This window comes from Pelodiscus sinensis, chromosome 6 (genome assembly GCF_052426305.1).
Source record: "Pelodiscus sinensis isolate ZL-2025 chromosome 6, ASM5242630v1, whole genome shotgun sequence".
NCBI lineage: Eukaryota > Metazoa > Chordata > Testudines > Trionychidae > Pelodiscus > Pelodiscus sinensis.
This window is the reverse complement of record NC_143057.1, coordinates 37,926,125-37,938,909: the sequence shown is the minus strand read 5'-3', so window position 1 is coordinate 37,938,909 and position 12,785 is coordinate 37,926,125. Positions and strand designations below refer to the sequence as shown.

The 12,785-nt window shown below is 43.6% G+C and overlaps 2 protein-coding genes across 3 annotated transcripts in view; one reads left to right on the top strand and one right to left on the bottom strand.

The window, feature by feature from the left end:
* The window catches only part of LOC102454716 (guanine nucleotide-binding protein subunit alpha-14), a 60,659-nt gene extending 56,574 nt beyond the window's left edge, over positions 1–4,085 (top strand). Inside the window, exons 6-7 of the mRNA XM_006122477.5 lie at positions 617–770; positions 3,359–4,085. Coding sequence (XP_006122539.1) covers positions 617–770; positions 3,359–3,549 — 345 coding nt within the window. The 3' untranslated portion in view covers positions 3,550–4,085. The remainder of the gene's footprint in view (positions 1–616; positions 771–3,358) is intronic.
* Positions 1–12,785, bottom strand: part of VPS13A (vacuolar protein sorting 13 homolog A) — a 291,281-nt gene that overhangs the window by 13,937 nt on the left and 264,559 nt on the right. The gene's annotated exons all lie outside the window — the stretch shown is intronic.

Sequence of the window (12,785 nt, the reverse complement as noted above, 5' to 3'; positions counted from 1 at the left end):
TGTAGCTGCCATGGTCTCCATAGAGAATATTTTGTTTCAGAACCACTATCACAGTTTCTGAAATGAAATTTCATTAATATTTTCAGTTTGTGGGCAATCTCAAGCTAATGAAAATTGCCTACTAATCAGAAATCTTAAGTTCAACTAGCTCTAATTATAATACTGTCAGTGCTTGTGAGACGTTGTAATGGATGGGTTAACATTCCCTTTTTCTCCTGATGGCCATTGCACATTTTAGCAGAGGCTTTCATTGGGCTGGCCACAAAGATGTCCAGTAATATATGTAAGTATTCAAATGACTTGTGTATTATTACCTTCCATTGAATTTTGTGCATCACCACACTGCCCGTTCACTTAGCTTCAGGCAGGCCCGATCCAAAGCCCTCTGAATGGGTGGATATAAATATTGAATAGGGTAAGTTAATACTTTTGGTATAAATCTGTTAGGCAGAGAGAGTCTGGTAAGAAAACTTGGAAACACACTGGTTTTAAGGAGAATTCCATTTTAGATTAGTGGTTGAGATGTGAGTGATTTTATTCTTTGTGCGTGTCCTAATTATGCATATGGTAATGCTTTAAAAACAATTTAATTTCAAATTGATTTGTTTTCTTGTAGAATCGAATGAAAGAAAGCAATGCCTTATTTCGCTCAATCATCAGATACCAATGGTTTCGGAACTCTTCAGTCATTCTTTTCTTAAACAAAAAAGATCTTCTAGAAGAAAAAATCATGCACTCCCATCTCATCAGCTATTTCCCAGAATACACAGGTGAGCTTATATCCCAGACTGTTTACAGCAGTGACTGAATACCAAATTTAAACTGAAACATGTTAATCCCACTGCCATTTTCCTTTATTAGTTTGTTTCCCCACCTGCTTTATAAATGGGATTGTGTAAAATATTTGGCAACTAATTTTTTCAAATTCTGCCTGTTAAAATATAGACTTAGGTCGTGGTAAGTAAGATGCAGTTTTGTTGTATGAAAACCATAGACCTTGATCCTGCAACATAAGCGGACTGTTGAGCCCATAAACAGCTCAATAGCAGCTATGGCAAGCTGTGTGCCGAGATTACAAGATTGGAGCCAGCAGCTTATTTCATGAAGTCATAGGCTTCATCTACACACACACAGTTTTGCACAGTTATTTCAGAATAAGCTATTCCAGAATAAACTTAAACAACAAATAGTCTGGTAGCACTTTATAGACTAACAAAACATGTAGCTGGTATCATGAGCTTTTGTGGGCACAACCCACTTCTTCAAATGACTGGAGGTTTGAGTTTAGGATGTGCAGACCCAAAATAAATGCTAAATGTCTGCACATCCTAAACTCAAACCTCCAGTCATTTGAAGAAGTGGGTTGTGCCCACAAAAGCTCATGCTACTAGCACTTTAAAATAGACAACCATGTAGCTACCAGACCGTTAGTCAGTACAGGATAAACTTAAAAAAAAAAACAACAAACTTGGCTACCCCCTGAATATTCTATTCCAGAATAATTATTCCAAAATAGCTTATTTCGAAACAGTATGTATACATTAGGGAAGCCTGCCTCGGACTAATTTTGAGGCCTTCCTCCAGCGCAGACATGCTATCTTGATTTAGAGGCCTAAAAGGAAAACCTTAGCTCCTCACGAGGGCCATTCTATTTTGAAATAGCAAAAGTGGAGCATCTACACATGCTTTCAGATTAGGTGTTATTCTTCGTAGAATGAGGTTTACAGAAGTCAGATGACTAAGCCATCCATTATTTTGAAATTATTCAAGTTATTTGAAATAACTTGCATAGCTGTTGTTCTGAAATAACTTTGCTATATAGACATACCCATAGTGTTGGACTAAATATACCAAACACAGGAGACCCACTTTCATGTATCTTGACCTGATAATATACATTTCTGTATTCTAATATCAACATGAATATTTATTGAGACAGAATGAGACTGGAGTATGGTTTTAAGTATTACAGCTTGTGAATGCAACATTGGAAAAAGCATGCATTTTGATACAAAGGAAGATGATCAGTTTTACCTATAATATTGGGAAACATAGGGGGGAAATGCATGCCTTTTGCTTCCCTTCCTGGAACTATATAGTCTAAAAGCTTCTAGTATATTTTCTAGGTGTTTGTTTGACAAATATATTGTGATATATTTACTTTATAGGCATCCTCTTAGTGGCTAGGCATTTCACAAATAACTGGATAAAACAAAATCTGGTGTAGTTTACACAACCTTGCTGTTACCTTTAAAGTGTGTTCATTTGTACACTGCCGTTCAGTATCTATTCAATACTTCCAAATGAATGACAGCCCTATGCTGATAATGGATTAAGACCATGATTTTAATCAATCAACATTTTAGTTACAACTGTCATGGTAAAATGCATTAGCTTGCTAATTACATCATATTGATTAACATATTTACAGAAAAAAGTCTACCTCCCTTTTGACAAAATAAAATCCTGTTATAGTATGCAGAGCTATACCAACTATGTAAGAAATGAAAAAGTAATATATGGTGTGTTGGTCTGACAATTGTGTAGGGGGAGGGATAGCTAGCTCAGTGGTTTGAGCATTGGCCTGCTAAACCCAGGGTTGGGAGTTCAAGCCTTGTAGAGGCCATTAAGGGATTTGGGGCAAAAATTGTTCAGGGATAGTACTTGGTCCTGCTGTGAAGGCAGGAGACTATACTCAAAGTTCTAGGGGATATTAAATTAATGGAGATTACCTTTTAATTTATAGTTTTGCATTATTTATACTTAAACATTGTTGACGCTTTGAGTATGTATTTTAAGGCTGCTATTATACAAAAGTAATTTGTAGAATACTTCTGAGCTATTTGTACTAATGGTAAAGTTTTACCACAAAAGTTTATCAGAACATTTAACCATAACAGTGCCATTTCTACAGCCAGATCTATATTGGACCTGGAAGCTCAGCTCCAGCTATGTTCTTTTTTAGCTGGAATTGACATACCTTAAGCTGAACTTGGCCCTGTCTTTAGTGGGAAGTCGATGGAAGCAAACACTCCTGTAAGTCCTCAGTTCATGAGGAACAAAGGAGGTGCCCTCAGTGTTCAATTTAGCCGGTCCTTTAGGTCCACTAAAATCGAATGCCAGAAGATCACTCTAGCCCAGCAGTGTAGACCTGGCATATGTATTAAAACAAGTTTAGCACTATTATGTGTATAGCATTATGCAATGATGTTATAAAAATATTTCCTGGTAATTCTCATGTTAAATAGCCACCACAGTACATTATATGTCACTAGATACTGATATGAATGGGCTATTTTGTTTGAATTCCATAATGTTCTAGATCCATTAAAACATTATCCATTATGTCTTTAAATAGGACCTAAACAAGATGTGAAAGCTGCCAGAGAATTCATTTTGAAACTGTACCAGGACCAGAATCCAGATGATGAAAAAGTAATCTATTCCCACTTCACTTGTGCCACAGACACAGAGAATATCCGCTTTGTCTTTGCTGCTGTCAAAGACACTATCCTACAACTAAACCTGAGGGAGTTCAACCTGGTGTAAAGGAGAAATACTGCTTGGATCCACCATCATCAACACAGCACAGACTTAATAAAAGACACACAAAATAGTTGTGTTCTTTTAAACAATTTACTTACAGAAAGAGGCTATTCCTGTAGCTATTTACTGAAGAGAAGGGGACTAACAGAACTTTAAAGAACTTCCAATGTTTACAGTTTTGTTTTAAATTATACGTTTTAAATATGGAGTTTATATTTCCCTCTTTAATTGTGGCTGTGAGGGTGTGTTTGTGTGTGGGTGTTTTTTTTTTTTTAAGACAACTGTGGTTCAAAGGATACTTAAAAATAATGTTCTAGAACCATATATAAATCCATTGCCATTCATCTGGTATTTTCTTAGGGTTTTTATTGAATTTCATAATCAATTCAATTATAGAAGGAAATTTTAACCTGAGATGCCTTAGGAATCGATAAAGCGATGCAATTTTAGAATGCTAGATACTCTAAGATTTGTCATAAATTAGAATGAGCTATTTGCATTTTAATGAATTTGAGGCCATATTAAATTTATCATTGGGATTTTTATGTTGGAAGTATCTTTGGTAGGCAACATACCAAAATCTTAATAGTGTCTTGTACAGTATTGCAGATAATATCAAAGAGCCGTCATTTCTGTTTTCAATGTCGGGGTATCACCAGCACTTGCAATTCACTTGGGGTTAGAAACCTCATCTATGTGATTCCTCTGAAAACCATAGGAAGAATAAGACTAAGGCTGCCATCCTTGAGGATGGCAGTTACATGTGCTAAACTGTCCACTAAATTGCTCATTTCCATTATAGAACTTATTCCTTTCTACAACCCCACTTTTCATCAACCCCGTATTTGGTTTTTACAGGCAAGTGTAGGAGGCATTGCTAGCCTTTCAACCACCCCAGAGTACAGGCAGTCCCCCAGTTATGCAGATCTGACTTACGTCGGATCCGCAGTTACAAACGGGGATTTCTCGCCCCGGAGAACTAGAGCAGCAGGATGCCTAGTCCTGCCGCCCGCCTTCTCCCGGGCGAGAAAAGCTGCTCTCCGTCTCCCTGGTCGGCTCTCCGTCTCCCTGGTCTGCAGACCAGGGAGACGCTGAACAAAGTGGCGGAGCACCCAGGGCCGGACCTGCGCCGCTTCCAGCTGATCTGGAAGCGGCCTCCGGTTCAGCCCCCGGTGCTCCCCCGCTTTGTTCAGCGGACCAGGGAGACGCGGAGCAGAGCGGTGGAGGATCCGGGCCGGAGCCGCAGCGCTTTCAGCTGATCTGGAAGCCGTGGGTCCGCCCAGGTCCTCCGTGGCTTTGCTCAGTGTCTCCCTGGTCTGCAGACCAGGGAGACGCTGAGCAAAGCCGCGGAGGACCAGGGCCGGACCGCAGCGCTGATCTGGAAGCGCCACAGTTCGGCCCAGGTCCTCCGCAGCTTTGCTCCACGTCTCCCTGGTCTGCTGTGGGGTGGGGGAGGGGGACACAGGGCCCCAGCAGACCAGGGAGACGTGGAGCAAAGCCAGGGGCCTGTGGTAGAGCAGGTGGGGCACTGCCAGTTGATCCCGCAGCACCGCTCCTTGGCGCTACTGGACCAACCAGGCAGCACCCCAGCTGCTCTGCCCCAGGCATCCTGATTCAGCTGCTGATCAGTTTCAGCAGTGGCTGAATCAGGATGCCTGGGGAAGAGCAGCTGGGGTGCTGCTGGGTTGGTCCAGTAGCTCCGAGGAGCAGCCACGCTACTGGACCAAGCCAGCAGCACCCGAGCTGCTCTGCCCCAGGTGTCCCAAAGTCAGCCGCTGACTACAGGAAGCGCGAGGCAGAGTTGCTCTGCCCTGGGCTTCGTGGAATCAGCTGCTGATCAGTTTCAGCAGCAGCTGACTTGGGGACACCTGGTGTTCTTACCTTGAATCTGTATGTAAATGGAACTGGTGTCCAGATTCAGCGGCTGTTGAAACTGACCAGTTTCAGCAGCAGCTGATGCCAGTTCCGACTTACATACAGATTCAACTTAAGAACAAACCTACAGTCCCTATCTTGTACGTAACCCGGGGACTGCCTGTACTTACAGAGGATTTTCAGATTACTAGGAGCATTCTCAGCAGCTTCTGCAATAGTATTAATATCCATTTAAAATATAATGTGTGACAGTGAACAATTTCAAACATTTCATTAAGGCTGTAAGTAGTCAATGTGGCACAAACACTGTTAACAGCTGCTAGAATCTTGCTCATCACCAAATGTACCTTTAGATTTAGCAATACCACTGTTTTATCTAGCAAATACAACTTAATAAAACATTCAGACTGCATTTTAGAATTAATCTAGCCCTTGACAAGATTTTCCCTCTCGGGCATGTAAAATCAACACCTTTCAACAGCCCATGATGGGATCAGCTTTCCTCTGGGGTGGAGACAATGCTGATATAAAAAGTAATATTATGTTATCATTCAATCACTTGCCTGTTGGGAGAAGCCTACACTCTTCAACTGCTGTTGAGAATTACACTTACCTACTCATAAAATGCTCCCTAAACAGTGCTGATACCCACAAGTACCACCTCCATGCCACCCAAAAAATTCCCCATGGCTATTACCTATTATTTTTGGGGAATGCTACCCTAACATACAGCTCCCAAAAACAATGAGCAGTCTTGTAGCACCTAAGGAACTATTTATTTTTGTTAGTCTCTAAGGTGTCACAGGACCACTCATTGTTTTTAAAGTTACAGACTAACATGGCTACCCCTTTGAGACTACATAAAGCTCCCAGATTTTCATTGGCCAAGGTCTCCCGCTGTAGCAGCTGTTATCATCCCATTCCCACAAGAATGAATACTGTAGATTTCTTTATAAGAATGAGGGAATACTCATCCTATGAAAGAACAAGAGACATGAATGAATGAATCAAAATGGTTTGTTGCTTTGTTAGAACAAAATCTAGAGCAACATCCCCACCTTCCTTTAAAGATAGAAATGACTTGGCTCCATAATCATGCATTGGAGAAACTACCCATGCCTCTGTGTCCATGTAGGTGAAATTATTAATCAGCAGCAAACATGGTGAGGTGCCTGGGTCTGAATCCAGCAAAGAAAAGGACCACACACAGTGTGTGCTCTGAATAACTGGTATTGCAGTCATTCGTGCACGGTAAGTGTGGGTTGGAGTTGTGAATATCTCAAGTGGCCAAGCATGCAGATCCTTGGACAGTTTGGCAAACATGACAGTGTGGAAGAGAGAGAGAGTGGATAGAGTAGTTACAAAGTGTGTATTTTGTTTCAATGAGTTAACCAGCGAGGAATTCCAGAACAAAATCTGCTAGTAAAATCTATGGGTTTTAGAGGTAGCCATGTTGTCTGTATCAGCAAAAATAACAAGGAGTCCGGTGGCACCTTAAAGACTTAACAATTTTATTAAGGCATAAGCTTTCATGAGTTGCAACTCACTTCATCAGGTAAATGAGGGATACAGAGATGGGAATGTCCTATAAAAACTTTATCCACATCCACCCTGATTGAATTAGCTCTGATATAACACTCCCATCTCTGCATTCCTACCCATCTGTTTCTCTCTCTTTCCTTTCATGCAGGTTTTTAATAAAATCAATGCATTTCATACAGGATTCTTTGCAGAAGCTAGTCTCCATCTCATTGATACAACTTTTTTGTCAAAAACAGGATTTTGTTTACACAAATGCTAAGTCAAAATAGCCCAGGAGAACTGTCAAGCAGAGGAATACAGACTTCCTATTTTACAGAGTAGTGCCCCAGCATCATATGCCAGTAACTTGTTCACTTTCAAATAAAAGAGGGTATAACTCAGATAAAACTTTTACATCACTGATTTATTTGGATTTAGAATAGCTACTGAATTAACCCAAATCCATATGGAGTATTTTAGACAGAAACCTACTGTCAAAAATATTCAAATGTGGGCAGTGTCTCTAAAAGAGGAAGTTTGAGCATTGGCAAATTTACAACTTTTCCCTTCTGTCAGACATGTGAGTAGAACCTGTTTGATATGGATTCTGGATTATTTGCCCAGATTTAATTAGAGACTCCTAAAAGTAATCTTCAAAACTTCACCAGTATATATATTTAATGTTGTCACAGCAATGCTATTTAGCACTTTCATGGTTTCCAGTATCTCACCCACACAGTGAGAGCCTCTCATAACCAAACCAGCAGCTGCTGACAAGGCAGAGTCCTAAGCTTCAAGTACACACACCAGCTATCACCATTATATCGATCATCCATGGGCTTTTTACTGGTTTGTGCCACAAAGCTAGGCCTCTATTCCAAACTCCGCCCATGTACCTCTTAGGCAATTAGCATAATTATTATTAATCAGCAGCACGAATGCTGGAGTACATAGGTCTGAATCCAACAAGGAAAAAGACAACACACAGTGGGGTGCTCTGAAAAAGAAAGTTACTCACCTTGTGCAGATGTGGATGGCCCCATGGGTACTCCATATATGGTGATGGGCATCCCTGGAGCTGCAGATCGGAGCGTTTTCTAAGCAGTTGCTAATGGGGCCGCACATGTGCAGTGGGTGTCTCATGCTGCTGGCAATTTGATAGTTGAGCACGGCCTGACCCCTCCCCTCACTTCCTCATCTATCGCAGGGCAGACGTACTCTGAGTAGCGGGGAGGAAGGGAGGGTCGTGGAGCACCCACGGGGACATAAACCTCAAAGAACAGATGTTATTGCACAAGGTGAGTAACTTCCTTTTCTTCTTTGGGTGATGTCCCTGTGGATGCTCTACGTATGGTGACTACCAAGCAGTGTCCCATGTGGTTGGTGGGACTCAAAGTTCCTGCTTAATGGCAGCGGACAGAACTGCTGTAGCCACCATTGTATCATTCGCCAACTGGGGCATTATAGCATAATGCTTAGAGAATGGGTGTTCAGAAGGCCACGTGGCTGCCCAGAAAATGTCTCGTAGGGGCACATTTTTGAAGAATGCCGTGGATGCTGCCATCGCGCAAGTAGAATGAGCTCTGGGTAAGACTGGCAAGGGTTTTCCGGAGAGCGAATGGCATTGAAGGATGCAAGTCGCTATTAATTTTGAAATTCGCTGAGCCAAGATGGGATTGCCCTTTGAAAGGCCCGTCATAGCAACAAAGAGTCATGGGGTTTTGCGAAAACTCAAGAGTTCTGTCCATGTAGTAGGCCAAAGCCCTTTATACATCCAGTGTATGAGGCATTGTCCCCCTGGAAGAAGCATGAGGTTTTGGGAAGAATGCAGGTAGAACAATGGGTTCACTGATGTGGAAAGTCATGCTAGCTTTTGGAAGGAATGCTGGACATGGCCTCAAAGTCACTTTATCCTTACTAGACACTGTATAGGGCAGGTCTTCCATAAGTGCACCTATCTCACTGACTCCTCACTGAAATTATGGCTACAAGAAGGAACTTTCATTATAAGTAAAGGCAGAGGACACAAAGCCATTGGCTTGAAAGGAGGGTTTCAGGAGAGCAGTCAATACAAGATGAAGGTCCCATGTAGGGATTGGCACCCTATGAGGTGGATAGAGATTGTACAGGCCTTTGAAGAATCTCCATGATAGTGGGTGTGCAAATATAGAAGCTCCTTCGATTCGGCCACAGAATGCCGAAATGGCAGCCAGGTGGATCTTGATCAAAGAGAGATAGCCCATGAGACTTCAGGGTGGATAAGTAGTCCAGAATGATCTGCATTGTGAAAGTTGTCCTAGCGGACTGTCTCCTGCTGTGCAGTAGAACATCTTTCACCCGGTCAGAGCAGCGGACCTCATGGTCATGGAACCATTAAGGAGCCATGCACAGATGTAGCGACTGCGGGTTCAGGTGACAACTTTCCTCTGTTCTGGACTAGGAGGTTGTGCCAGGGTGGTAGTGGGTAGTGTGGTTCGAGAGACAAGTCCTGAAGGGCTGGATACCAAATCTGCCTGGATCAAGCAGGGACTATCAGGATAACTCAAGTGCTGTGAAGCCGAATTTTTCGCAACACCCTGGCAATCAATGGAATTGGAGGAAAGGCATAGTAGTGTGGTTCGTCCCAAGAGAGGAGAAAAGCATTGTCCCTGGATCTCATGCCCAGGCTCGCTCGAGAGCAAAATTTGGGACATTGGGTGTTGTTGGGTGTTGTGAAGAGATCCCAGGTAGAATAGCCCCATGTGTGGAAGATGGTATCCGTGACTGCTGGGTGGAGTTCCCATTTGTGATGAATTGTAAATTTGCAGGTTAGAGCATCTGCCATAGTGCTGTCGGCCCCTGGTAGATATGTGGCTTTCAGGGTGACCTCGTGCCCTATACACCAGTTCCATAGGCGGACTACCTCTGTGCACAGGGATCTGGAGCGGGAACCCCCCTGCCTGTTTATATAGTACATAGTGGTCATGTTGCCTGTAAGAACACGAACCGAGTGGTTGATTATCAAAAGGGCAAAATGCCTGCAGGCATTTCTGATGGCCCTGAGTTCCAGAATGTTGGTATGTAACAGAGCCTCATGTGGTAGCCACTTGCCCTATACAGTTCTGCTCTGGAGGTGTGCCCCCCAACCCAGTAATGAGGCGTCTGTAGTAATTTGTACAGCAGGCTCCTCCTGTAGGAAGGGGATTCCAGTTAAAAGATTGTGTGTACATGTCCACCATTTGAGCGACTGCAGTACTTTGTCTGGCACAAACACCTGTTTGTACAACGAGGGTGTGTAGACCATTGCTAGCAAATGTTCGTTGATTAGAAGCCCCAGCAGGTTGAACAGTCGCTTGGTTTTTGTTATGTCGATCATAACCTCTTGTGAATGGCTGTAATGGCTGCTAGGTGTACCCTGATGGAACTAAACGAAACGATGATTGTTTTAAGGTGAGTAGATAAACATCTCTGTCCTTCATCCTTGATTAAGTTGGGTCCTGCCCCTTTGATGTACATCACGTTGAGAATCGCTTCCACTTGTAAGCATAGGAGGCGCAGGTGGAGTCCTTATAATTGTGGATGAATATTGCGTGGACCAGTTCTGAGAGGTTGAGTTCTATGTGGGAAAGCCACGGAGAAGCCATGCTTTTAGATGTAGCTTGCATTGATCCGGGTAGGTTTGCATTATCTGCCCCAGAGTGATCAGACTGTCGGAAAGGGAGATTGATGGGTGTGCAGATTGACATCCTTAGCAGGAAGGGATACCACAGCTGTCTGGGCCAGATGGGGGCTAACAGGGTAGAGCTGTCCATCCTGATCTTCTGAACAACCCTGGCCAGAAGTGGTATGGGGGTGGGAGGAAGGCATAAGCAAGATTGAATGAGGAAGGCATCCCCAAGAGATCCTGTTCCTATGCCCCTTTTTGAGCAAAACTGAGTGCATTTGGTACTGTGTGGCACTGCAAACAGATCTATTGATGGTCGGCCCCATCTGTGAAAAAGGGAGTGTGCTATCGAGAGGTCGAGTACCCATTTGTGATGTTGGGGGAAGTGTCTGCCGAGAGCGTAAGCCGTCACATTGGAGACACCTAGCATGTGGATTGCGGAGAGGTGGATATGTGGCTGATACAGAAATTCCAGAGTTTTATGGCTTCAGTGTAAAGGGATGGTGATCTGGTCCCTCCCTGTCTGTTGATATAGAAGACACAGGCAATATTGTCTGTGAGAACATGGACATGCTTGTTGGGAATAGAAGGCAAGAAATGTCTGCAAGCATTGTGTATGGTGCCCAATTCTAGCAGATTTATGTGTACAGGCATCTCTGGGGTTGACCGGAGGCCTTGTGCAGTATGATCTCGGAAATGAGCATTTCATCTGGTGAGGAAGGCATTGGTTGTAATTGTTCATGAGGGGGAAGGCTGAAGGAAGGGGACACTAGTGCAAAGATAGGCTCATTTGGTCCACCAAAGGAGCGATGTCTTGACGTTGTGTGTTACTGTAAGTGAGAGTGACATGTGGTGTTTGAGGCTTGTAAGCTCTGGAAAACCAAATTTGTAGGCAAGATATGTGAAGTCGAGCATGTAGTACTATGACTGTTGTGGCCACCATGTGGCCAAGGACTTGCTGGCAATCTTTGGCTGTGGTGCGAGAGGTGAGGTAGATTGTTGTGGCTAGAATCTGAATGACGAGGAATCTTTTGTGAGGTAGATAGGCCCGAGCAGCTGTGGAATCTAGGCGTGCCCCAATGCACAGTATGTTTTGGGAAGGTGAATGGAAGACTCTTTCCAGTTTATGCGAAGGCCTCGATTTTGGGAGCACTGTATAGTCCTTGCTGTTGTGTGTTGATTCCGTCTGTGACAACGCCTGGAGAAGGCAGTCATCGAGATAGGAGAATATAGTTATTCTCATGGAGTGAAGATGCGCTGTGACCACGGCAAGTACCTTGGAGAAAACGCGAGGCACCATGGAGAGACCGAAGGGTAGCCCTCAGTATTGGTAGCGGTCCTGGCCTACCATGAATCTCAGGAATTTTCTGTGGGTGGGATGGATTATGATATGAAAGTATGCATCCTGGATGCCTCTGGGATATCAGCAAACTCCATGAGTTTGGAATAATTGTGAAAGTCATATTTCCCTAACAAGGCTGAGTAGTTCAAGATTCTGAACTGTACATTTGCAGAAGTATACGTCTTGCACCCAAATAGGTTGAGCCTCTTTGCATCCTTGTCAGGTGGAGAGGTACGAAAGTGATGTTTTGCCTGCTGGTGTGCAGCTCCCACCACTCGAGAGTTTGGTGTGGGATGAGTAAAGAGGAATGGCGAGGTATCAGTGGATGTGTAGTATTTTTTTGTCTGCACTCTTGCACATAAGTGGGTTCAATGCAGGTGTTTGCCAAATTGTGTTGGCCAGGTCCAAAATGGCAGGATTGATGGGAAAGGCAATTTTGTTGGATGGAGCTCAGGCTGGGGTTGTCACCTCAGTGGCGATTTTGAGTTCAGCTGCAAGTCTCTCAAAGAGTTCATTGAAGTTCCGTGGCTAATGGTGGAGGTGGCATGATAGCCTCATCTGGTGACTAAGAAGAGTTGGTGGGTGGTGATGAATCAGGGGATGATGACTGTCGCTTGTGGTGCCTGAGTTTCTGATAGCTAAATCGAAGTTGTGCGAGGTGTAAGGGAGGTAGCTTGTTTATAAGGGCTTGATTGTGGGCTGTGATGTCTCCTGTAGGAGCTCCCAGGACTCCAATAAGGCCATTGTGCTGGATGTGGTAGTGAAGGAGGCATCCAGTGGTGTTTATATTAAGGAGTCGCCACCCTTGGATCATATTGGGGCTTGTAATATTGTATTGGGGGAGATGAGGTGGCTTGT